The 27,259-nt window shown below is 40.6% G+C and overlaps 1 protein-coding gene across 1 annotated transcript in view; it reads left to right on the top strand.

Annotated features, from left to right (window-relative positions):
* Nucleotides 1-27,259, top strand: part of DOCK4 (dedicator of cytokinesis 4) — a 475,175-nt gene that overhangs the window by 316,337 nt on the left and 131,579 nt on the right. The window contains exons 17-22 of the mRNA XM_061197939.1: nucleotides 16,977-17,133; nucleotides 22,616-22,713; nucleotides 22,822-22,905; nucleotides 23,099-23,199; nucleotides 25,283-25,364; nucleotides 26,412-26,582. Coding sequence (XP_061053922.1) covers nucleotides 16,977-17,133; nucleotides 22,616-22,713; nucleotides 22,822-22,905; nucleotides 23,099-23,199; nucleotides 25,283-25,364; nucleotides 26,412-26,582 — 693 coding nt within the window. The remainder of the gene's footprint in view (nucleotides 1-16,976; nucleotides 17,134-22,615; nucleotides 22,714-22,821; nucleotides 22,906-23,098; nucleotides 23,200-25,282; nucleotides 25,365-26,411; nucleotides 26,583-27,259) is intronic.

Genomic DNA, 27,259 nt, shown 5'->3' with positions numbered 1-27,259 from the left:
GAAACAAAAACAAAAACAAAAACGAAAAACGGACAGTCAGAACCCTAAGACAAATGGCAGAAGCAAAGCTATACAGACAAATCACAGAAAGAAGCATACACATACACACTCACAAAAAGAGAAAATGGAAAAAATATATATATGTATATATATAAAATTAAAAAAGGATGAAAGCAACCAAATCAGTAAACAAATCTACCAGTGATAATAAGCTCTAAATACTAAACTAAGATAAAGATAAAACCAGAAACAAATTAGATGCAGAAAGCAAACCCCAAGTCTACAGTTGCTCCCAAAGTCCACCTCCTCAATTTGGGATGATTCGTTGTCTATTCAGGTATTCCACAGATGCAGGGTACATCAAGTTGATTGTGGAGATTTAATCTGCTGCTCCTGAGGCTGCTGGGAGAGATTTCCCTTTCTCTTCTTTGTTCGCACAGCTCCTGGGGTTCAGCTTTGGATTTGGCCCCGCCTGTAGGTCGCCTGAGGGCATCTTTTGGGAAGTCTGAGGTCTTCTGCCAGCGTTCAATAGGTGTTCTCTAGGAGTTGTTCCACGTGTAGATGTAGTTTTGATGTATTTGTGGGGAGGATGGTGATCTCCATGTCTTACTCCTTCGTGATCTACTTGAAAGCTTCAGTCTACTTGAAAGCAGTGGCCTCTAAAATCTCAGCAATGGCAGCAAGAGAAGAATCCTCTGAGCTCTCCTCTCTGAAAAGTAGGACACCGTGCCATGTGTCAGTGCAGCATACGGGGAAATCCATGGGCGGCATCAAAGTGTCCTTTGTGACTCAGGGGTCTGTCTGTCAAGACAAACAGCCGTCATGCACAGCACTATCCTCTTCTGAAAATTCTTGCATCCAGGCTTCAAATGCAGCGCTCCATCAGAAGGATCCTGAGTGCCCCCAAAATCCTGCCTGGCTTCAGCCCCAGTGACCTCTCTGAACCTGTTCCCTGTCTTCAGAACAGAGTCAGGGTTAGCACTCAGTTTTGCTGGGAGAATAAGTGCATGTAAAATGCCTGGCTCTGAGCCCTTACTCAAACCAAGCAGGACCCAGTGGGACTCCTGGACACAAAAGTATTTTTACATTTCTTAAAGGTTTTATTAGTGGGCACATGTCATTTAAAAACATTAAAATCTTCATTTTGAAAAAGTAAAAATGAGAAGAGACAGAAAGTTAGACTTAGCTTTGTTTTATACCATTTAATTATGGAGATTGATCTAACTAAAGGCCATTCTTCTGTCATAAAATCTTGACAGTATTGTTTATGGTAAGGTTTTGAAGAAACATTAATTGCCTCAGATCTTTATAAACCATATTCCATGTCATTCATTGACAGGTACTGTCTATGACATCTAAGGTTGATGAAAGACAGGAAAAAATGCTTTTAAATAAAGTGTCCTTAACTCTTTGTTGTAGATATGACACAGAGAATAACTGTGGCTCATAGTAGGCTATTTAGATTTAAAATCTACTTGCTCCTTGTGTAAGGTATTAGTTTGAAAAACTCAATCCTGTGGTGAGCTAAGAAAAAAGCTGCTGTGTTGAGGACTGTTTAATAGCTTAATTTGGGCCTAAAATTTGTGAAAGAGATAGTTTCCCTCTGTGACAATGGCTGGACTCCTCTTCTGAGTGTGTTTTAAGGAAATGGTTCTCACAGAGTTAACAGTCAGTAGTGTGGCAAGGACCTGGACTCATCCTTTATGGCAGGAGCTAAAGAATTCTAAGGGCGAAGCTCCCTTTCAAGGTCGTTTTCACCTTTACATGATTGATAGTAAGTTTGGAGTGGTGTTCAATGGAGATAAACTCTGAAATCTACAAAAATCTGAATGTTACAGGTTTAGGAAGGTAAGTGAAAGAACTTGATTAGTCAGCATTAAAGATTTTGTGCTTCCAGAGTCCCTTTTCAGCTCTCAGAACATCAGTAATATCTCCAAGTGGTTGATGGCTAAACCCAAAACCTGTCTTTGGAATTGCTAACTTGCTAGTAACAGTATTTAATCTTACTAAGTTCTGTTATTTTGCTGCATTCCGGTAGGATTGTTGTCTTAACTTTGTAGGGATATTTTTGGCTACCCCCCCCCACCAGCTACCTGCTGGAAAGCAAGTTAAGAAAAGAGATTGAAATAATGAGCTTAAGATAATTCATTTTCCTAAAGTCAAGTCTCTTAAGGAGAATAACGTGAGAATCCAAAGAAGGAGGATAGAAAGTTAATAGCTGTGCACTCAAGTCTCCATTCTGACTTATTCCAGTGAAGGATTTTTAGTTCTTAGAAGTACATTCTAAAATACCGTCAGGGGCTTCCCTGGTGGCGCAGTGGTTAAGAATCCACCTGCCAATGCAGGGGACACGGGTTCGAGCCCTGGTCCAGGAAGATCCCACATCCCACATGCCACGGAGCAGCTAAGCCCGTGCACCACAACTACTGAGCCTGCGCTCTAGAGCCTGTGCTCCACAACAAGAGAAGCCACTGCAATGAGAAGCCCGTGCACCACAACCAAGAGTAGCCCCCACTTTCCGCAAGGAGAGAAAGCCCGCGCGCAGCAACGAAGACCCAACGCAGCCAAACATAAATTAATTAATTAATTAAAAATAAAATAAAATAAAAGGGCTTCCCTGGTGGCACAGTGGTTGGGAATCTGCCTGCCAATGCAGGGGACACGGGTTCGAGCCCTGGTCTGGGAAGATCCAACATGCTGCGGAGCAACTAGGCCCGTGAGCCACAACTACTGAGCCTGCGCGTCTGGAGCCTGTGCTCCGCAACGGGAGAGGCTGCGACAGTGAGAGGCCCCCGCACCGCGATGAAGAGAGGCCCCCGCTCGCCACAGCTGCAGAAAGCCCTCGCACAGAAACGAAGACCCAACACAGCCAAAAATAAATAAATAAATAAATTTTTAAAAATAAATAAATAAAAAAATAAAATAAAATGCCATCAGGTCTAGGATGTATGCATAAACAAATAATAATAATAATAATAATAATAATACAGTCTACCTTTAAAGAAATTGGAGTTTTGCAAATTCATTACTGTTGATTAACACCACTATGGCTCAAGTGACCCAACTCAGCCAGGCTGGGGTTTTGCTCGGTAGAGAATCTGATCCCTTAGAGTGGGATCTCTTGCTTCTGAGCAAGAGAAGGGCCAGATGAGAGGTCAGCTAAATAGAGGATGATCATGTTTCCTGGTTAGAAAGGGATTAATTTAATGTATGGCCTAGATTGCAAGAGTCTTTTATGAGTTTGTTTAGTTCACTTTTGCTCCCTAAAAGTTTGTTCGTAAACCCTTTGTGGCTCCTATTTTTTCCCTGCAACGTTTCAGTTTCTTATGCTATATCCCAGTTCCTCACCTAGTCTCTGGAAGTCCAGCACAGCCCCTCTGCACTCGTTACCATCTTTGAGGTAGATTTCTCAGATTGAGTTGCTCTCCACTTAGCCTTTCCTAGAGTATGTTTACATTTATAAGTAAAATGAAAAAAATGAGAGGAATCTGAAAAATTCAGATGGACTGATAGGTTTGTCACCCATCTTGCTGTCCAGAGAACTCTGCGTGCTGCTCCAACTATTCTGAAAGAGACGCCTCTGTAACCATGATCAGTAGATCTTAGACAAGCCCGAAAGACATCTGTCCACCGTGGGCTTGGGCATAGGAGAATCGGTCATATAACCCTTGTTTTATTACACACTGTGAGAGAAATTAAATAGCAAACACCTGCAAAATTAAATTAAAAAGTAGATAACCTGGTAAGTTTAGCATGAAACCATGCCAAACTGAACACAGAAGCTGAACAGGTGAAAAAAAAAAAAAAAAAAATGCTAAGATGGGGGAATTCCCTGGTGGTCCAGTGGTTAGGACTCTGCACTTCCACTGCAGGGGGCATAGGTTCGATCCCTGGCCAGGGAACTAAGATCCCACATGCCGCACAGCAAGGCCAAAAAAGAAAAAATGTCTAAGATAATTTCATAAGTGGACTTGGTCTTAACACTGAAGGCTATTAATGTGGCGTGCAGGAAGCCCTTTCATTCTGCCTCAGCTGAACCCTTGGCTCTCCTGCTGAGAGAGCTTCCTGTGTGGCCTCTGGAGTAGAGAGGGCTCATCTTCTGAAGCCTTATGTCTAGTGTCTGGACGTCTCTAAATGCCCCAGTGCCTTTAAAGATACTGGTTTTCCACCCTCTTGTAAAGAGCTTCCCTGCCCTCCATAAGGCTCATTCCATACAGTTCTGCAACTTTCTACCCGTCCTAGTTACTGCCTTCTACCTGTATAGATATTCCTGGCCAGCAAGGAAGAGGGGAGGATGGGGTGGTGGGTGGCTGTTTACTTTCCCACAGTCAGCCTAGCCCCTAGTTCAAAGTTGTCTCCTCCTTTTGGTTCACCTGTCCAGTGCCCTCTTATTTCTTGGTCACTTCAACTCCAGCGACCTTCATTTGTGTTCTGCTTCACTGTGGTCTCTCTCTTGGCCTTCCTTCATCCCCAGCCAGCAGGACCTCCCATGTGTGCTAAATAAATACTGGATGCATGCATGCATGGGTGCACGGATGGATGTATGCATGGATGAATGAGATCATCCAGAGCCACTTCTAATCAAAAATCGTAAATTCTTGATATCCTGACCACAACCTTTCAACCTTCCAATTTTCTATTAATACTATACCTGTTTTTCAGTCTTATCCTCCTCCAATAAACCCCACCTGACTTCACTCTCTTCTTTTTATTATTCAGACTATCCCTTGGTCTTTAGTTCTGCTGTACCTGCATGGGAAGTAAAAACCAGCCCTAGACCAGTCTGTCAACATTGCCCCCTCCTCTACTCCTCCTTAAGTGGTTAAACATTAATTAGTGGAGGGAATTATACAGTTCCTATAGGTTAGCATCAGCCTGATGGGTATAGAAGCAGGACCATCCACACTGCAGGCCAACTAATCAGCTCCCCCTCTCAGTCCCCGCAAGAGCTATCGACAAGATTGTACCATTCTGCCTACCTCACCACTTCCCGTGTCCTTAACAGAGAAAACAGAAGCCATCAGACAGGAACTTCCTTAACTTCCTGTGTTCTCTCCTCTGCCATCTGCAAACTGATCTGCATCCTTCCCTTCCTTCCTGCTTCCTGTCTCAGGGGATGGGGCAAGACTCCTCCCCTCCAAGGCTGATTCTTCCACCTGCTTCCCTCAGGATCTTCCGCCCTCCTGAGTCCCCTGGGACCTTGCTCCTCTCAATGTCCGCTTTTGCTCCTGCAGCTATGTTTCCTCTCTTCTGGCAGTAGTCTCAGATTTTTTAACATGCTCAAGCCTTTTTCTTTAAAGACAAACAAAATTGTAATAGCTACCACACTGCCTCTTCCGTTCCCATCTCAGCCACCTGCAGGAAAGGCCAGTCTTCACTCACTGTCTCTGCTTCCCGCCACTCTCTTCCGTTTGTTCCTCAGGCTATTTCTGTCCCTGCAGCTCCAATGAAGTTTCTCCCTTGAGGTCACTAACACCGACGCTGGGGCCAACACTACTGGACCCTTTCTAAATCTTTCCTTATTTGACTTCCCTGTAGCATGAAACACTATTGATTACCTTTCTTGAAAATCCCATATTCCATGGTCTGTCTGACAGTATTCACCTTAGTTTCATCCTTCTTCTCCTTTGAGTACTCTTCTCTCTTATCTGCATCTTTTTTTTTTAATTTTACTGAAGTATAATTGATTTACAGTGTTGTATTAATTTCTGCTGTACAGCATAGTGACTCAGCTATACACACAGATATTCTTTTTCATGTTCTTTTCTATTACGGTTTATCACAGGATGTTGAATATAGTTCCCTGTGCTAAACAGTAGGACCTTGTTGTGTATCCATCCTATACATGTATTAGTTTATATCTTATCTGCATCTTAAATGTTGGTGTTATCGTGGATTTAATCCTTGGACACCATCTGTGTCTTCTATGCTCTGGAACCATCTCATGCACTTACGTGGGTTAACCTGCCGCATCTCTGCTGCTGACAGCCAGCTCTGGGCTTGTAGCCCAGAACTTTTCCCAGCCTACTGAACATCTTCAGTTCAGTTCACCAGAGATACCTCAAACTCAGCTTGTCCAAAACTGAGTTCTTTATGCCATCTCCATCCTCTCCTGCGGTGAACAGAGCCCTGCAGTTTTTCTTGACTTCTCACACTCACCTCCATATCTAAACGCTTGGTTTCACGATCAGTCAGTGCCACCTCCTTGGTAGTACTTTAATCTAGGGAATTTAAACCAGGTGTCAGAATCACCTTGAGTTTTTCTTATTTAAGATGTTTACGGTAGTCCCAAGGCTTTTTTGCTACTGAAAAGAATCACTGCCTTTAGCCACACTAAACTACCTATAGCTGTCGGACTACACCTGTACTTTTTAAAACAGTTGTTTTTTAAGTTATTTTAGACTTACAGAAGAGTTGCAAAAATAGTACAGAAAATTCCCATATACCCTTCACCCAACTTCTCCTTATGTTAACGTCTTACATAACCATAGCACATTTATTGAAACTAAATTAACCTTGGTACAATACTGTTAACACAAAACTTATTTAGATTTCACCAGTTTTTCCAGTAATGTCATTTTTCTAGTCTAGGGTCTAATCCAGGATCCCACAATGCATTTAGTTGCCATATCTTCATAGTCTTATATATGTACTTTTTTCCCCCCAGTGTCTTTATATGTATCGTTTCTTCCACATAACCTGCCTTTGTCTCCCTTGCCTGCCTGGCGAGCCTTACTCTTTGTGACTGAGGTCAGATAACCTCTTTCCCATAAGGTTTCTTCTCCCTTCCCTGGCAGAGCTGGAATCCAGAGATCTTTTTTTTTTTTTTTTAATATCTTTATTGGAGTATAATTGCTTTACAGTGGTGTGTTAGTTTCTGCTTTATAACAAAGTGAATCAGTTTTACATATACATATGTTCCCATATCTCTTCCCTCTTGCATCTCCCTCCCTCCCGCCCTCCCCACCCCACACCTCTAGGTGGTCACAAAGCACAGAGCTGATCTCCCTGTGCTATGCAGTTGCTTCCCACTAGCTATCTATTTTACGTTTGGTAGTGTATATATGTCCATGCCACTCTCTCTCTTTGTCACATCTTACCCTTCCCCCTCCCCATATCCTCAAGTCCATTCTCTAGTAGGTCTGTGTCTTTATTCCCATCTTGCCACTAGGTTCTTCATGACCTTTTTTTTTTTCCCTTAGATTCCATGTATATGTGTTAGCATACTGTATTTCTTTTTCTCTTTCTGACTTACTTCACTCTGTATGACAGACTCTAACTCCATCCACCTCACTACAAATAACTCCATTTCGTTTCTTTTTATGGCTAATATTCCATTGTATATATGTGCCACATCTTCTTTATCCATTCATCCGATGATGGACACTTAGGTTGCTTCCATGTCCTGGCTATTGTAAATAGAGCTGCAATGAACATTTTGGTACATGACTCTTTTTGAATTATGGTTTTCTCAGGGTATATGCCCAGTAGTGGGATTGCTGGGTCGTATGGTAGTTCTATTTGTAGTTTTTTAAGGAACCTCCATACTGTTCTCCATAGTGGCTGTATCAATTTACATTCCCACCAACAGTGCAAGAGTGTTCCCTTTTCTCCACACCCTCTCCAGCATTTATTGTTTGTAGATTTTTTGATGATGGCCATTCTGACCGGTGTGAGATGATACCTCATTGTAGTTTTGATTTGCATTTCTCTAATGATTAATGATGTTGAGCATTCTTTCATGTGTTTGTTGGCAATCTGTATATCTTCTTTGGAGAAATGTCTATTTAGGTCTTCTGCCCATTTTTGGATTGGGTTGTTTGTTTTTTTGTTATTGGGCTGCATGAGCTGCTTGTATATTTTGGAAATTAATCCTTTGTCAGTTGCCTCATTTGCAAATATTTTCTCCCATTCTGAGTGTTGTCTTTTGGTCTTGTTTATGGTTTCCTTTGCTGTGCAAAAGCTTTTAAGTTTCATTAGGTCCCATTTGTTTATTTGTGTTTTTATTTCCATTTCTCTAGAGCTGGGTCAAAAAGGATCTTGCTGTGATTTATGTCATAGTGTACTGCCTATGTTTTCTTTTTTTTTTTTTTTTCATTTATTTATTTATTTTTGACTGTGTTGGGTCTTCGTTTCTGTGCGAGGGCTTTCTCCAGTTGCGGCGAGCGGGGGCCACTCTTCATCGCAGTGCACGGGCCTCTCACTATCGCGGCCTCTCTTGTTGGGGAGCACAGGCTCCAGATGCGCAGGCTCAGTAGTTGTGGCTCACGGGCCCAGTTGCTCCATGGCATGTGGGATCTTCCCAGACCAGGGCTCGAACCCGTGTCCCCTGCATTGGCAGGCAGATTCTCAACCACTGCGCCACCAGGGAAGCCCCTGCCTATGTTTTCCTCTAAGAGTTTGATAGTGTCTGGCCTTACATTTAGGTCTTTAATCCACTTTGAGTTTATTTTTGTGTATGGTGTTAGGGAGTGTTCTAACTTCATACTTTTACATGTACCTGTCCAGTTTTCCCAGCACCACTTATTGAAGAGGCTGTCTTTTCTCCACTGTATATGCTTGCCTCCTTTATCAAAGATAAGGTGACCATATGTGCATGGGTTTATCTCTGGGCTTTCTATCCTGTTCCATTGATCTATGTTTCTGTTTTTGTGCCAGTACCAAACTGTCTTGATTACTGTAGCTTTGTAGTATAGTCTGAAGTCAGGGAGCCTGATTCCTCCAGTTGCATTTTTCGTTCTCAAGATTGCTTTGGCTATTCGGGGTCTTTTGTGTTTCCATACAAATTGTGAAATTTTTTGTTCTAGATCTGTGAAAAACACCAGTGGTAGTTTGATAGGGATTGCATTGAATCTGTAGTTTGCTTTGGGTAGTAGAGTCATTTTCACAATGTTGCTTCTTCCAATCCAAGAACATGGTATATCTCTCCATCTATTTGTATCATCTTTAATTTATTTCATCAGTGTCTTATAATTTTCTGCATACAGGTCTTTTGTCTCCTTAGGTAGGTTTATTCCTAGATATTTTATTCTTTTTGTTGCAATGGTAAATGGGAGTGTTTTCTTAATTTCGCTTTCAGATTATTCATCATTAGTGTATAGGAATGCAAGAGATTTCTGTGCATTAATTTTGTATCCTGCTACTTTACCAAATTCATTGATTAGCTCTAGTAGTTTTCTGGTAGCATCTTTAGGATTCTCTATGTATAGTATCATGTCATCTGCAAACAGTGACAGCTTTACTTCTTCTTTTCCAATTTGGATTCCTTTTATTTCTTTTTCTTCTCTGATTGCTGTGGCTAACACTTCCAAAACTATGTTGAATAATAGTGGTGAGAGTGGGCAACCTTGTCTTGTTCCTGATCTTAGTGTAAATGGTTTCAGTTTTTCACCATTGAGGACAATGTTGGCTGTGGGTTTGTCATATGTGGCCTTTATTATGTTGAGGAAAGTTCCCTCTATGCCTACTTTCTGCAGGGCTTTTATCATAAATGGGTGTTGAATTTTGTCGAAAGCTTTCTCTGCATCTATTGAGATGATCATATGGTTTTTCTCCTTCAATTTGTTAATATGATGTATCACGTTGATTGATTTGCATATATTGAAGAATCCTTGCATTCCTGGAATAAACCCCACTTGATCATGGTGTATGATCCTTTTAATGTGCTGCTGGATTCTGTTTGCTAGTATTTTGTTGAGGATTTTTGCATCTATGTTCATCAGTGATATTGGCCAGTACTTTTCTTTTTTTGTCACATCTTTGTCTGGTCAGGTATCAGGGTGATGATGGCCTCATAGAATGAGTTTGGGACTGTTCCTCCCTCTGCTATATTTTGGAAGAGTTTGAGAAGGATAGGTGTTAGCTCTTCTCTAAATGTTTGATAGAATTCGCCTGTGAAGCCATCTGGTCCTGGGCTTTTGTTTGTTGGAAGATTTTTAATCACAGTTTCAATTTCAGTGCTTGTGATTGGTCTGTTCATATTTTCTATTTCTTCCTGGTTCAGTCTTGGCAGGTTGTGCATTTCTAAGAATCTGTCCATTTCTTCCAGGTTGTCCATTTTATTGGCATAGAGTTGCTTGTAGTAATCTCTCATGATCGTTTGTATTTCTGCGGTGTCAGCCGTTACTTCTCCTTTTTCATTTCTAATTCTATTGATTTGAGTCTTCTCCCTTTTTCTCTTGATGAGTCTGGCTAATGGTTTATTAATTTTGTTTATCTTCTCAAAGAACCAGCTTTTAGTTCTGTTGACCTTTGCTATTGTTTCCTTCATTTCTTTTTCATTTATTTCTGATCTGATCTTTATGATTTCTTTCCTTCTACTAGCTTTGGGGTTTTTTTGTTCTTCTTTCTCTAATTGCTTTAGGTGCAAGGTTAGGTTGTTTATTCGAGATGTTTCCTGTTTCTTGAGGTAGGCTTGTATTGCTATAAACTTCCCTCTTAGAACTGCTTTTGCTGCATCCCATAGGTTTTGGTCGTCGTGTCTCTGTTGTCATTTGTTTCTAGGTATTTTTTGATTTCCCCTTTGATTTCTTCAGTGATCACTTCATTATTAAGTAGTGTATTGTGTAACCTCCATGTGTTTGTATTTTTTACAGATCTTTTCCTGTAATTGATATCTAGTCTCATAGTGTTGTGGTCGGAAAAGATACTTGATACGATTTCAATTTTCTTAAATTTACCAAGGCTTGATTTGTGACCCAAGATATGATCTATCCTGGAGAATGTTCCATGAGCACTTGAGAAAAATGTGTATTCTGTTGTTTTTGGGTGGAATGTCCTATAAATATCAATTAAGTCCATCTTGTTTAATGTATCATTTAAAGCTTGTGTTTCCTTATTTATTTTCATTTTGGATGGTCTGTCCATTGGTGAAAGTGGGGTGTTAAAGTCCCCTACTATAATTGTGTTACTGTCGATTTCCCCTTTTATGGCTATTAGTATTTGCCTTATGTATTGAGGTGCTCCTATGTTGGGTGCATAAATATTTACAATTGTTATACCTTCTTCTTGGATCGATCCCTTGATCATTATATAGTGTCCTTCTTTGTCTCTTGTAAAGTATATTTTGTCTGATACGAGAATTGCTACTCCAGCTTTCTTTTGATTTCCATTTACACGGAATATCTTTTTCCATCCCCTCACTTTCAGTCTGTATGTGTCCCTAGGACTGAAGTGGGTCTCTTGTAGACAGCATATATACGGGTCTTGTTTTTGTATCCATTCAGCCAGTGGAATCCAGGGATCTTTATCACAGCTTTGTAATCAGTATTAACAGATGAATGCAGAGGTCAGGCATGTAATGCCCTCACGGACAGGGACTGTGTTTATTTCCTTGTTACATTCTTTATACCGAATTAAAGGACTGTCAAATAGTAGGACTTTAATAAATGTTTAATAATAACATTAAGGATGACTAATCATATTGAAAGAATCCCCAGAAGAAGGTATTTTGCTGCAACAACTGGTTTGATTAACTGGCAATATATCGTTTCAACTGGATTGTCTAAATTACTATAGTTTTTAATTTAATTCTCTACTTCCTGCAAATTACAGGCCCCTTAATTTGATTAATATACTATGAATCTCTGTACCAGTGTATTTCTGAAGAAGTTTTTAATTTATTTCTCTCAATCACATAGCTTGCATTATTGCAGATACCACGTTTCTGGAAGAGTGTCTATGACTGACCATTGCATCTCTTGTGCCTAGGACAGTGGTCAACAAGTAGCCTGGGGTGTGATGCAACATTCAATGCTGTACCAACTGATTTTAGTTCTGGACAAAGAAATAGACTGTGAGCCATGCTATGTAATCTCACAGAAGACAGAGGCTACTCCTGCTGCCACGTAGCCTGCATTTTAACTCTTCTGTAAGAATCTGAGGGAACACATCCCTCCTGTCAGATCTGATTCGTCCCAAGTAAAGCGAAGGGCTGGCTTTCTTCTCCCTCTTCTCTAATTTGTAATAAATTAACTTCATGCAATTTTAAAATGACTTGCACAGATCCCGGCCTATCAAAGCAAACACAGAGAATAGTCCTTTCCTATGACAATGGCATTGTTTTGTTCCCACAATCCAGTAGCAGCCTAAAGAGGCTGTGGTCATGTCACCTTGTCTCTCCTAGAAAGAATGGCTCAGTTAATCGTCCCCTCATCTCTCTGTCATCATACATCTACCATAACGCCAGGAAGACTTTAGCTGTGTCTGTGTCTGTCGCAAGAGGACAGGGAGGACGGTCCTTCTTATTCTCATATCCGTATTACCTTGTTCCATGCCTGCACTGGATCTGATGAAAAAAATCGTCCCTATGCCAAAACCAAATCAGTGTGTTCCAAGTGTTCCCCGGAATGCAAGTGATCCATATTTAACCCCCCATGTAGTTTAGGGGTGTGACTAGATTTCACCGCGATGACAAAACCATCTATCAACTACATGCAGTGTAATTTTGTGCAAAACTGCAGTTTCTTGGTGTCGAGCCTACATTGCTCAGATTCGCAGGTCTTCAGACACCCAGCCACAACTCCTTTGTACTGTTTTTCCAATTAAAACACAGGCAATGCCATGCCGTCCTTTACCAGCTTCATTTCCGTGACTTCATTAACTCTTAGCCCTTCACCTGGAAGGAGATTGCTCATTCCTGTTTGTTCTCTCCCATCCATACTGTGGTTCAGACTCCTACTCACAGGGCAGACCCTTCTCCCACCTGGCAGAAGAATGCTCGAGGAATTCACTGCTGACTCTTGCTCACTCCCTGGCTTCTGCTGGTGAGCTGTGTATTTCCTCTTAAGAGTCTGGACAACCTTTTTGGCTTAAACCCTTGCTGACCACTGCCCCTGCCTTACAGGCCTATCTTCTGGAACCCATTTCTATTCTTCACTGATCTTCAACCTCATTTCTCTTCCATAAATTCTCTCTCATCAAGTGACTGAACGAATGATCTCTATCTCATCTGTTGTGTTTCCAGTCTCCCATGTCATGCCTCCTCTGCTCCTACCTGCCCCTCTTCCCCACTGCCTCCAGATCACGTGATCCCTTTTGCTCCCTGAGTGGTTTCAGAACGTCAACTAGCCATTTCACTGTAGGACTCATAGCCATTTCATGTATGAAACTATTTCAGATCCACAGACCACTCTAAGCTCTCTCCCAGGGTGTCTTCCACAAACATACCTTTTTTTTGAAAAATGAACTTTTGGGGGGTCTTTCTTAGACATACCCACCATTCAGTATGTTATCTATAAATTGATACATTTTAAATTTGTTATAGCAAAACTCAGAATCTGGTTAAAACAAGAGTCATTGGAAGAGTCAGTGGAAGAGTCATTGTAGTCATAACTACTGTGTCGTATAGTAGTTGTAAGCACAAACTTTGGTTCAGATCCTGGCTCTGATAGTTGCTAATATTGTGATATTGAGCAAATAACATAAGCTCCCCAGGTTACAATGTCCTGCCTCATAGGATTATTATCACTATAAGAAAATACACACAGAGTGCTTAGCCTAAATGGTGGTTGCTTGCATTGCCTTTAAAAGCTCCAGTGTTGTGTGATGTGTTATGGGTGCATGCTGAAAACCTCAGAGGACAAGAAAAGATAGGCCATGAGATTTTCTCTGCAGGCCACTTAAGTTCTTTGGAAATAGATTAAAACTCTAACCCCATACCTAGCGTATGGCCTTGACTCCTACTGGACAAAAAACCCAGCTCTGACCTCCTGGTAAATATTATAGCAAAGGGTTCACAGAGACCAAAGGGTAATTATGTACTTTTCTTTACTGAATTTAGGGGTAGAATTCCTACCCCCCCACACACCCCCACTTGCTCCCCACACCAACACCAACACACACAGCACACACATATGCACACCAGTATTGTTGGTGCAAGGTCTTCAGATAACTTTTGTGTCCAGAGTAATGTTTGTATTAGTTACTGTATTTTGCATTGAGTAAGGGTGATATAGAGTTTAGCTGTAAGAAGCTCTCAAGGTGTCACATCTCGGAATCAGAGAGACTCCGATGCTGAGGTCTTGGCCCTCCAGGCTGGGAGAGAAGTGCAGTGAACTAGAAAAGGTGACACTGACCTGGCCACAGTGACCGGCCCCGGTGAAGGCAGCCAAGGCTTCTATTCACGGTGCCCGCTATGGACACGACACAACAGTGACTGGTCCCTGACTGCCGGTTGAACTACATGAGCTCAGCAAGCAGGAATTCTAAGAGGCTTCCAGAAGTGCTCAAGAGCAGGCAGTTAGTTAGCTGGGGGGAAGGGGGTTAAGAGATCTATCTATAGGGGCAGGATTTCTGTGAACAGATGGCGCATACCAGACCAGGGCACACTCCAGCTTCTGGGGAGGAGGCCTGGAAATAGCTAGACAGTGTCTAGACTGGGTTTGCATGAGGCTTCAGTCCCAATAGGAGGTATGGTTCGACAAATGGAGCATGAGTCAGGCTGGGGATGGCAGACCAGAGCATGTTTCTGACCCCATAGACCAGATCCAGGCAGGAAATAGGCCCAGTATGGGTTGCTGTGGCTCAAGTTATAGCTTGCTGTGCTCCAAGCCCTGATACCAAGAACAGGATTGAGGAGAGGGGACGGTGACCCCAAGTTCCAGAACATTACTTTGTCTGAGGACTTCTTCTCAGGAAAGCATCTGAAGTGTTCGCTTTATAACTATTCTTTAAACTATATATGCATTCTTCTGTCTAAATGCAATATCTTGCAGTAATAAAAGAAAGCATTTGGAGTCATAACATGAGAAGAGAGTTATGGAGGCTGTTTATTGTGTTTATTGGTCCTCCCGTTACTGGACAGGTGTGCTGGGAAGAACATCTTGTCATATTCTGATTCTGTTTCTCTCAACTTATTAGAGAGGTCTTTCTTAAAAATTTATTATTAAAATTTTTTTGTAAATCACACAAAGTAGTCTAGAAAACCAGAGGATTCTGTGCTGAATTTCCTACGTGTTCCCAAGACACTAGCCTTGAAAATATTTAAAGAAATAAGGTTCCTAAGTTTATACTCAAAATAAGCTAAGCTATACCATCTCTGTATCTGTTACAATATTTTTTCTCAGAATTTTAATATAAAATCACCTTCATTACAAAAGCAGTATATAGATAAATAAAATAAAAACACCAGACTGTCATTACCCAAACAATGTTAACTGTTCACCCCTTAGTGTATATCTTTCTGAATGTTTTTCTGTATGGACTTCGTTTACCCAAATGATACATATTTTTAATAGAATTTTTAAAAGAGCAGTTTTAGTGTACAGTAAAGTTGAGAGTAAAGTACAGAGACTTCCCTTCCACCCATTGCCTCCACACATACGGAGCCTCCCCCATTAGCAACATCACTCATTTACCAAGGGTGAACCTACATTGACACATCATCATCACCCAAAGTCCATAGTTTACCATAGGGTAGGGTTCACTCTTGGTTTTGTATATTCTGTGGGTTTGGACAAATGTATAGTGACGTGTATCCATCATGATAATATCATACTGCCTTAGAAAAAATCTGTGCTCTGCCTGTTCATCCTTTCTCCTACTCCCAACCCCTGGCAATCACTGATGTTTTTTACTGTCTCCATAGTTTTGCCCTTTCTAGAATGTCACATAGTTGGAATCATATAGTATGTAGCCTTTTCAGATTGGCTTCTTTCACTTAGTGATATGCATCAAGGTTCCTCCATGTCTTTTCATGGCTTGGTAGCTCACTTCTTTTTAGCACTGAATGGTATTCCATTTTCTGGATGTACCACAGTTTATGTGTTCATGTACTGAAGGATATCTAGATTGCTTCATTATATATATATATTTTTTAATTTCCTTTTTTCAGTTAATGACTTTTCCAATCATTATTTTTTTTTAATCTCGTCTAGAACTTAGTCAATGTATAAATTTAAAAAAAAAAAAATCCTTTTCAGCAAGTTTGTCCAAATCCAGGACCATTACATTGTATCTGGCTATCTATCTCTTAAGTGTTGTTTAATCTAGAGCAATCCTTTTTTTCACAAAACTTGACTTGAAGAGACAAAGCCAAGCATCCTACAGAAAGTGCTGCCTTCTGGCTTTGTCTGGTTGCTTCCCCCTAACATTCAGCATGTTGCTCTGTCCCTCGTATTTCCTGTGAAGTAGAAGTTGAACCTGTAGGTGTTAACAGATTCAGGTTCCACAGCTTTGTAAGAACACATTGCAGATGATGATGTGTTTCTTTGCGTTGCCCTGCGTTAGAGGGCTGACCACCCAGTCCCCCCACAGGCAGTTACATCTGTCATCTTGCCAGTAGGAGGTAACCTGTGTGGCATCATATGAATGTTCATTTCCTCATCAATAGTTTTCCTGCTGGTTTTAGCACTTAGCGACAATCATTGACTAAAATAAGAATTACACTAGGAATATGAAACTGTATTTTTTAAAACCTGTAATTCCTTTTACATTTGTTGGCTGGCATTTTCTGTAGAGACTTCTCAACATAGTGGAGCTATTAGATTATCCTGAAATACAGAGTCCTTTAATTGCCAGTTTTCAAAGTAAGGAGTTGTTTAATATCTGCCTCAGAGGAGATGTGGGAAGAATGTAAGCACTTTTTTTAAGTGCTATGGTCACTGCAGTATGATTTCTTGAGCACTTCCAATGTATCAGGCTCTATGATAAAGGCCTTATGTAATCTAATTCTTATGACGGCACAATGAGGTTTTAGAGAGAGAAAACGGAAATCACAAGAGGTTAAACAACTTGATACAGTTACTTGTGTGGGAAGTAACAGAGATAGAATTCAAACCCAAATGGGTCTGAGTCCAAAATCCGTGCGTAATTCCGCTTAGACATTTTTGTTGCATTTTACTTAAAAGCCAAATTCTATTTGTAATAATATTTGGAATATTTCCCAGTTCATAAACACTAGCAATAGTTATCATGCTTAATAATTCTCATGAGGTCTCTTCTCCCCCCTTCCCCATTTTTAAAAATATTTTTTACAGTGTGAAGAAAACACAAATCTTCAGGATACTACCCGCTACCTCAAACTTCCTTTTTCCAAGGGCATTCTCCTTGGGAATAATAATCAAGCCATGAAGGCCACAAAGGAGTCTTTTTGGATAACATCTTTTCTCTGTTCCACAAAACTCACACAAAATGGTAATGTATAATACTGTTTTATTTGAAAGCCCTTGTATTTAAGTATTCATGTGAATTTTGATAGGATATTCAATAAACATCAATGTTATGTATAATAACTTTGCACTAGAAAAAATGTTCATCCTTCTGTGTGTGATTTCCAATAATATGAAAACAGTTGTGACCCAATGATCTCTTAAATGCATGTAGTTTAAGGACTATAGAATTATCCCAGTATTGGAACCCAAGTACACAACTCTTCAAAATAAACCGTCAAACCCAGCTGCTTTAAAAAAAAAAAAAAAAGACAAAGATTACCACCACCTTAATCTCTCTTGCTTTATAGCTCCATAGACAGTGCTAATTGCAGACTTTAGAGTGAAGGCCGTTTTTTGTTTAATTAGATGGATATTGCTTTTCTATTCTAGCATTACTTTTTATGTCAGTGATTGTTTAGCAAGTTATGATTAATAAAGCAAGTTCTTCTCCTTGGCAAACTGTTGTGAAAACATTGTCTATAATGAAGGAAGCAAATTAAACATTTTTGAGTTCTTCATGGTTACCATGTAAGCCTTCTGGAAAGCATCCTGAATGCCATATTAATAAAATCAGATTCATTATGTTGAAGAGAATCACTTCATAATAAGGCACAGCTCTTCCTTGACTTAGGATTGGGTTACATCCCGATAAACCCATGGTAACTTGAATAAGGTAAGTAGAATATGCATTTATTACACCTAACCTACAAAACATCATAGCTTAGCCTAGCCTACATTAAACATGCCCAGAACACTTACATTAGCTTACAACTGGGCAAAATTATCTAACACAAAGCCTATTTTATAATAGTGTTGGATATCTCATGTAATTTATTGGATACTGTACTGAAAGTGAAAAACAGAATGGTTGTATAGGTACAGAATGGTTGTAACTGGTGTTGCTTGTTTACCTTCGAGATCACATGGCTGTCTGGGAGCTGGGGCTCAATGCCCAGCATCACAAGAGGGTATTGTACCTGTGTTAGCATGTGGCTAACTCAGGAAAAGAGCAAAACTCAAAATTCGAAGTATGGTTTCTAAATGATTTCATATCACTTTCACACCCATGTAAAGTCAAAAAATCTTAAGTCAAACCATCCTAAGTCAGGGCCCTGTATTGTGAGTCAAAAAATGCTCCTGTGCTTAAACTTTTGTAAGTGTTGTTAGTTTTTTTTTTGTGTCACATAGTAAGAAATATATTTCTTTTCTTAGAACATGGAATGAGAAAAGAAGCAAATTGTGGCATTGTTACAATGACCACTTTTAAGATACCACTCAATTTGTCATGCATTGCCAGTGTATTTATATAGAAGTTGGCAAATGGCAAATGATTCTTTCACATTTATCTTGGGTTTTGTTTCTCCCCTTCCAAAAGTATTTTTGAGAAATATTTTAAAAAATCGACTACATAATTCATTTTTAGTAAATCTGATTGAAAGTAGCTATTGCCAAATTATGTCATTATACCAGACTTTATCAGTATTCAGTGGTTAATGATTTTACTTAAATAAAACCTTCATTGACAGAACTCTATAATGACTATAAAGCATTTACCTCGGGCATTTTTTGTGGGAACAGTCTAACCCCATGGAGGTTATGAAGATAATAAAATCAACATGTTACTGACTCCCTTCGGTGGAATTTTTATTCATCCCATGTGGATTAGTTGTGTGTCTGTTATAGAGTCTAAGTTCACATTTAACTGATTGTCTCCATTAGACTATTTTCAGCTTGTATTAGTTATCTGTTGCTGCTGTAGTAATTACTGTAAACTTATTGGCTTAAAGCAACAATAATTTATTATCTTACAATTTTGGAGGTCAAAAGTCTGCAGTCAGTTTCATGGGGCCTAAATCAAGGTGTCGGCAGGGCCACATTCCCTCTAAAATCCCTTGGAGAGAATCCTTTTACTTACCTTTTCTAGCTTCTAGGAGCCACCTGCATTCCTTGGCTCCTGGCTCCTTTCTCCATCTTCAAAGCCAGCAGCATAGCATTTTCAAATCTCTCTGACCCTAACCATCTTCCATCTTTTAGGGACCCCTGTGATTAGAGTGGGCCCACCAAATCATCCAGGATAATACCCCTATTTAAAAGAGCTTTAACTTAATCACACCTGTAAAATCTCTTTTGCCATGTAAGATAAGCATATTCACAGGTTCCAGGGATTAGAATACGGACATCTTTGGGGACCATTATTCTGCCAATGACACAAATCTAACAATAGATTATCTGCCATCAAAATATTCGGCCCTGCATCCTTAATTTTTTCTAGTTCTAGGGTTTAGGATATTAGAATTGTGAACCTAAGACAGAGGGAACAAAATCCTGATAATTAGAAGCTACTACTTTGTAAAAGCAGAGAACATTTTCAGGTAAATAAACTATTCACGAAACCATTATATTAAACATCTCACTATATGGAAGGCAATGCTTGACTCATTGTTGAAGGCTAATAAGTGCTTAATTATCATTTTGACATTGATTAACCTTGTCAGTGTAAGACAGCTCAAAATGAAGCAGGAAATGAATAGTGTGTCTCAGACATGGGAAGGAGGAAGGAAGTTAGTTGAGCTTTCTGAAATTTACATGCTAGACACATGTCTCTGTGTAGAAGTATCCAGTTCCAAATTGGAATTAAATTGTTTTGTATTCATTTTACTTGACTTGGAAAGTTTACAGATCCCATTACCATTACAATTGGGCATTTAGTAAGTGATGTGGTCTCTAGGAACAGTTTCCTAGAGCAGATTTGCATTTCAGGGTTTCTAAAGTGTGTCTGCACACTCTCTCTGTGTTCCAATGTCATTCTTAGATAGCATACTGAGGCCGGAGCACTCAGCTAGACGTCTGTGATTGCCAAATCAAGTAGATATTTTAAGCTTCTTAAAAGTGGGGATCAGCAAAGGAATTACTTTACTTGTTTGTCGGCTTCCTTGGACTGTTAAACACAACTGTTTAAAAAGTTATGAGAAAATAAAAACAGTGCTTAAATTAAGTCTAACGTTTGTGCAGGTACTGACTGCCCCACGTCCCTTTCTCCCCCCCAGTGATGGGTGGTTTATTCAGTCTCTTCCTGAGATTGTGATTAAAAAAAACAAAAGTAGGGATCATGCCATCTACCTATTTTATAGCTCTTGGTGGATTAGGCATACAGTCAGTATACACTTAAATGATAATTGAATCGAATGTATAAAATTCACATTTTTCAGTAGTATGTCCTAGCTCCAAATTTGCAACTCATGTATCTTCAAATGGCTAAAATAGAGACCTAAGAGATGACAATTTTGACTTGATTCTGAGTTCTTGGCGTGCATGAATTTTTTTTTTAAGTATTTAAATTTTTTATTTTAATTCTGTAACAATGACGTATTGCTAAGGGAAAAAAAATGTTTCCTCACACAACAGATCTTAAAATAGGCTTTTGAGGAAAATATCTTATAATATATAGAAATTAAAAGGTAACAATAATGAGAAGGCTGGCATACATGATTAATTATGTCCGGACGGACATACTGCTTTCCTCTTGGCTCCATTGGGAGCAGTCTCGAAATTCCTCAGACTTCTCACAGGAAAGATGCACAGCCCCATCCTGATCCGATTGTCTGGACCACTGTCATCTGTTGCCCGGCTCTGCTGATGACAATCCTATTCCTGGTCCCCCACTGCTGCTTCTGGTGATGCCACTTTGCAGCCAGTAGAGCTGCCTCCTTCCCCTGCACACCCTCCACCCCCCCAACCCCCACGGTGGGCAGCGCCCTGCACGCCTCTGCAGCAGCCTCACTCTAAAGGGCAGGGAAAGAGAGGGAGGGGACGGAGTGAGCGCTGGACGGGACGTGGAGTGGGAAGTGAAGAGTGAATGGCTGGGGGAATTACAAAAGAGGGGCTGCCGGGGAAGGGAGGCATCCTGAAGTTAGATGCAGGAAGTCGGAGGGAGGTAACAAACATAGGAGGAGAATCCTGGAGGGCCACGTCTACTGCGGCCGGTCTCGCCCTGTGGAATCGCTCATCTAAATATGACCAATCATTTTTTAAAAGGTTTCAATCATACCTCCAGGGTGTCTGAGTTAGACACGAATATTTAACCTTTTCAGGATTTTCTGTTATGAAAATAGTCATAAATCTCTTTTTCAATGTCAGTATTGAAAAAAATTCCCTCATTTTTCTAGTTCTAAATCCGCCTCCTCCTCTTGCCCCTATTTGTTAGAGGAAAATATTCTCATTTAGTACCAAATTTCTTTCTTTTAAGTTGTTTGTGAAGTTTTTCTTTTGAATCTGACTTTGGTGGAGGTTGCTTCTATTGTCTCTTGAGATTCTTATGCTTTTTTCACATCTTTATTCACTACATCATATTTTCTTTCTCATCATAACTACTCTTCCTTGATCTCTTGGATTGTGTTTGTTTGGTTTGTTTCTTGTTTCCACATCGGTCTTTCTGTCTCTCAGCAAGTCCCATTTGGGTTTTTCCTGAAACAAGTGCTTTGAAGTAGAAAACCCCTCCTGGCTTCTCTCTTGGCCGTTCTAGTCTCTCAGCCCCACTGAGCACCAGGAGACCAGCCCTGCCAGGTTCCCCTGCCCGGGGCACATCCTGCTCGCACGTGCCTTGTCAGTTCTTACTGCTTTCATTGGCCTCCAGACACCACCGTCTCCCTGCTCCTTTTGGAGACCAGTGAAGCAGGACACCATGTTCAGGACCTTCTGCCCAGGAAGGATGAGGGAAGGATTTATTCCCTCACGAGGTGAAGAGGTTCCCTGAGGACCCTGCTAGACTCAGGGCCCACGTGTTGTCAGTTCAGGAAAAGGAGGAAATTGAAGAGCTGGGCCAGAGTCTAGGATGGAAGATGATCATGGAGTCCAGGAACTGGCCCTCTCAGGTCCAAAGGCTCACTAGATGGTCTGACAATTGACTGGCTTTGTCACCACTGTGCAGGGACCTTCTAGTCATGCCAGGTTTGGGCCACATTGTCAAGAAGACCTTCATTGCCAAGTGGAATTTGTTGCTAGGCAGAGTGCTATATGCTGGGGGCACAAATATGAATAAAGTGGGTTCCCAGCCCTCAAGAATCTCCCACTTTAATGGGAGGAGGCAGAAAATCATTCAGCCAGTATTTACCAAGTGCCTGCTGTGTGCCTGCCCTGTTCCAGATGCTGGCACTATGTTAGGGCCAAACTCGCACACTTTCTTTTTCTGCTGGAATTTACAGTCTAGGCGGGGGCAAAGACAGATAGCTAGCCTGAGAACTGAAGGATAAGTAGGAGTTTGTAAGTCAAGGGCATTGGGAAGGGAGAAATAATTAGAATACACTGTAATAAATGCCATTTAGAGGCCTAGTGGGAGGGCCTGGGAGCCTGCAACTTGGGTGACCAAGAGGCAATGTGTGTAAGAATTCAGCGTTTACAGTAGAACACTTTCGTGTGAGAGGCTGTTCTCTATTAAGGCAACTAATTTTCCTTTTCTGTTTGGAAAGGTGATATGCTTGATCTTTTGAAGTGGAGAACCCACCCAGACAAGATCACAGGCTGTCTCTCTAAATTAAAAGAAATTGATGGCTCAGAGATAGTAAAGGTAAATGCTATTTTGTTATCCCTCTCTTAGAAATTCATGGGATAAAGAATATTTAGAGGCGAAGGACAGAGGATATTTCATTTATGCTTTTACTTCTTTATCCAACAGTTTCTGCAAGATACACTGGATACCTTGTTTGGAATTTTAGATGAAAATTCCCAAAAATATGGGTCTAAAGTGTTTGATTCTTTGGTGAGTTTAAATTCACTTTAATTATATCTTAATTTTGTCTCTTAATCTTGACTTTCCTAAGGCTATTTATAAATGTGCACATAATAGCATGAGCTTACTTGAAAAGAAACCTTCCCCCTCCCCTCTACCAAAAAAAAAATCTTGGTTTGTGTTCAGTTTTATAAAGCTCCATTTTTTTTTTTTTTTTTTTTAGGTTCACATAATAAATTTGCTGCAAGATAGCAAATTTCATCATTTTAAACCTGTAATGGACACTTATATTGAGAGTCATTTTGCTGGGGCACTTGCATACAGGTAAGGCCTTTTATCTTGTAATTGGTTTAGAAGTAGTTTCTTTTGAGCTTTTTAAAGCAGAACCAACTATATAGGAAAATTTAAAAGGGAGTGTAGGAAGAAATGAAGCACAACCACTGAAGTGTCTCTTGAGACAGTTTCTTCCTTTCTCACACACCTTCTTTTAATGGCTGGAACTTATTTTCATTAAAAGGGGGAAAAAAAGAACCTCCTGAATTCTATTCCTGAAACCTAAAATATAAGGTATTTTCTTCTTGTCTCTATTTCACTAGATATTCCTTAGTCTAAAATATCTGGTTATTTCACTTTGGCTGTCAAGAGCCCCATTTAATCACCACACTCCTTGATGATTCTAGATGTCATTAAGAAAGAAATATGATGGGAAAACAATCTTTGGCATCATACCATTTTAAAGTCATTTGTTCATTCCTCTGTTAATATTTACTGAGTGCCTACTGCATACCAGGCACTATGCTTTGTGCTGATCATATGAAGACCTGGTCCCTGGCTGCAAGCAGTTCAGTCATTGGACTCTACCCTTTGTTACCAGCTGCCATTTTAACTGCTGGTCCTTTCCTGTCAGCTCAGATTATGCAAGCAAGGCTAAAAGTGAATGAATAATGACATGCTTTAGCTGGTTCCTGCCTCCACGTAGCCCAGGTGATAGTTGCCAGAAGGTGACAATGTCCCTCTTTCTGTCCTATCGTGACATCTTCTCGGTTTTGGGCCTTGCTTAAATACAGCCCTGAAATGTACCCCAAAGTTCTGTCTCCCCATTACACTGTTGTCATTGCTATTCTGCCAAAGTTTTTACCTTATACTTTAAGCACCTATGGGTATGTACATGCACAATCATCTATTCCCAGAGGTGTGTTTTAAGAGGATGGAATCAGGGTTTTCCCCATCTATGTATTGTATAAAAGATAGTAGGTAATCAGTTAAGCGTTTGATCCCGTTCCTTTGGGTATTCCCCACCATGGCCTGGTAAGATTTATGCCTCTGACGTTTAAATGAATGGAGTCATTTTTGCAAGACTTAAGCCTCTGCCAACATGAGTTTTTCAGAGGGTGAAATGTAACAACAGGGATAGTTTTGAAATGTTGGCCCGACTTTGCCCCTTGGCCTAACAATTTGGGCTCTGGTGTGAGGTGGTCACCACCTCCGACTGAGAATGTCACTGGAAGGTGGAGAACGAGGGTGTAATTTCTAAATTTCAGGTTGGCCAGGAAGGCAGCTAATAAGTCCTAATAAGACAAATAAGGCCCGTGGAATCGTCTTGAGCTGTGGGTGGCCAGAAACTCACCGACAGATCATCTTCAAAATAGCACTCCCAGCAGCATCTACCTACTGGCACATCCATGGATTCTCTCCTGACAGGAGAGAGGAGCATTTTTTTAAAATTGCTCTGTTTCCTAGAAACCAAGAACTGACCAGTGTTAATGGTCACAAAACTGCAATCTTGAGAATTTGAGGGGATGGAGGTTAATTCAATTTTTGTTTCTTAAAACAATGCGACTTGGGTTTTCTGGAAATTACTAAGGTATACTTTGACGGTAAGCCTCATTCTTCCCACAGGTCAGAGAATTGGCTTGATAACTCCATGGGGGTGTGCTTTGAAATGGGGAGGTATTACCTTCATCCCTCCCGACACCCGCTTTTGCCTCCAGCCAAGTATTTCATCCAACTGTTTACGTAGTCGCTGGGGAGGAAATCCCAATTAGCAGTTGTCCGAGATTGACCATGACAGTCATATTCAGGCACTCCCTTGGCCACAGTCCTTTTCTCAGATATTTGTGTTCACCCATTGGAAGCACTGCCAGAAACAGCAGGGCCGATGAAACATGTCCAGATTGAAAGGAATCTCACTGGGAGGAAGTGTTGTTTCTCTCTTCAGCTTCAAAAAAGGGGTAGTGATGTTGATATGCAGACTTTGTAAAATTATTATGTTATGGCAGTTTGACAGAAAAATGTGAGAACTGTTGGGAAATGAAGCCTCCTCGTGATAAACATAAGCATTTGATTTGTTGGCATTTAATTGAGAATGAGAGCAATTCTACCTTCTGCACGTCTCCTTGTATTTTAGAGATCTCATCAAAGTGCTCAAGTGGTATGTGGACAGGATCACAGAAGCGGAGAGACAAGAGCACATCCAGGAGGTGTTGAAGGTATTGACACGCTGTCAATAACAGATCACAGTCTAATAGTGCTGTTGCATGGTGATGCCTAAATGAATTGGTTTCCTCTACACAGACAGTAATTGGTGATGATGTATTACTGACATTCCAATTCAAGGATCTTAATCAGTTTATGGCTACTCCAGAGCTGATGAAATTTGAAAGGGACTTTGCCAGGCTTGCCCACTGGAACCTGCCTGGCATTAAATCCTTACTCCTCTGGGCTCTGAACACTTGAAGTCTAGGATTGGCAGGAGGAAGGGTTGGAAAGAAGAGAAGACTGCAGATGGGCAGTTAAGCTTAGAAGTTCCTGGCTCTTGCTTTCACCACCCTGACAGAGACCATCTGAGGACCATTTGTCTTAAGAGAGGATAATAGGATGGCTTAGCAGGGATCACAGTGAGGAAACCTGCGGTTTTACTGGGTCTCATGGTTTAACACTGCCCATATCTCTGGGCCCTACGTGCTCAGTATATATGGAGATGTTGATACCTTACCTGCAAACATGTTTGTAAAGAATATAGATTCTTAAAAGGATTGTCCAGTAACAGCTCTGGCAGTCTTTTGATTTCTATAATTGAGTATACCCTATTTGATGTCAGTAGATAAAAGTAAACAGGTGTACATTTTAAAAAACAAGCATTTTACTCATTATAAATTTGTCATTTTGGGCCAATTGAAGGTAAAATTCAAGTGGCAAGAGTACCTACCAGCAAAGCAAAATAATTTTTGAAAAACAGACCGCTGTCTCTTTGTTGATTAAATTTAAAAAATCATCTGAGGATCAGAAACATTTAATGTTCATACCTCTCAAGAATCACATAGAATTTAAAAATTATACGTTTTCTCTCATTAGGCATCAGAGAAAAATGGCTCTTTCCCTACGAGTAAATACTGTTCAAAAATCTCACAGGGCCTTAGTATTTAAGTCAGTATTTTAAAAGTCTAATGTTGTGCTGTGGTTTTTGTGCTGTGTCATTGTCAAATAAATACCTTTGGTTTCCTTTGAAACTAATGTTTTAAAAATTTTGTTTTAAGGCCCAAGAATATATTTTTAAGTATATCGTTCAGTCTCGAAGGCTGTTTTCCCTCGCCACCGGGGGACAGAATGAGGAGGAATTTCGCTGCTGCATTCAGGAGCTCCTCATGTCAGTCCGTTTTTTTCTTTCACAAGAGAGCAAAGGGTCTGGAGCATTATCTCAATCACAGGTAATTTTTTTTTCATCTCTGCTGAATAGAGGAAAAATGAGTCCAATTTATTTATTTTTACACAGCCGCATGAGTGAATATTTTCTCCATCAGCAATCTGTAGCTCCAGCTTATATTTGTAGCTTAACTGACTTTGAATAGACTTTTAAAAAGTCCCTCAGCTTCCGAAAGCCAGCAGAGCAGAAGTTAGGTTGCCTTTCCTCAGACTGTTCTCGCTCTGAATGGAGAGCCTGTTGGTTTACACCAGCCTCCATTCCAGTTTCTAGAACACATACTGATAGAGACACCCTGTCACCGTCAGCCAAGGGGAAGGAATTTCGCTCTAGCCAATCTGCTGCAGTTGTTTTCCCCAGGCCTTGTGCTGCTTTTTTTTTTAGTTCCCCAACCAGGGATGGAACCCGAGCCCCGGCAGTGAGAGCGCCAAGTCCTAACCACTGGACCACCAGAGAATTCCCTTGTGCTGCATTTTAATCTGTGGACTTGAGACTCATTATACTGGTCTCAGCTAAATTGCGTGTTGTTTTGTCTTATTTAACTTGACGCTGATCGTCCTGGGACTGATCAGCTGTGACCAATGCTGAGCGGTTGCTGCCGAATTCTGTGACCAGGAGTAGCTCCCCATATTTTGTTTAAGAACAGGATCTATACACTTTCCAAATAGCGTGGCCTTGAACCTG

This window comes from Eubalaena glacialis, chromosome 8 (genome assembly GCF_028564815.1).
Source record: "Eubalaena glacialis isolate mEubGla1 chromosome 8, mEubGla1.1.hap2.+ XY, whole genome shotgun sequence".
In the NCBI taxonomy this organism is placed as follows: Eukaryota; Metazoa; Chordata; class Mammalia; order Artiodactyla; family Balaenidae; genus Eubalaena; species Eubalaena glacialis.
This window is presented reverse-complemented; position numbering and strand designations above follow the sequence as displayed.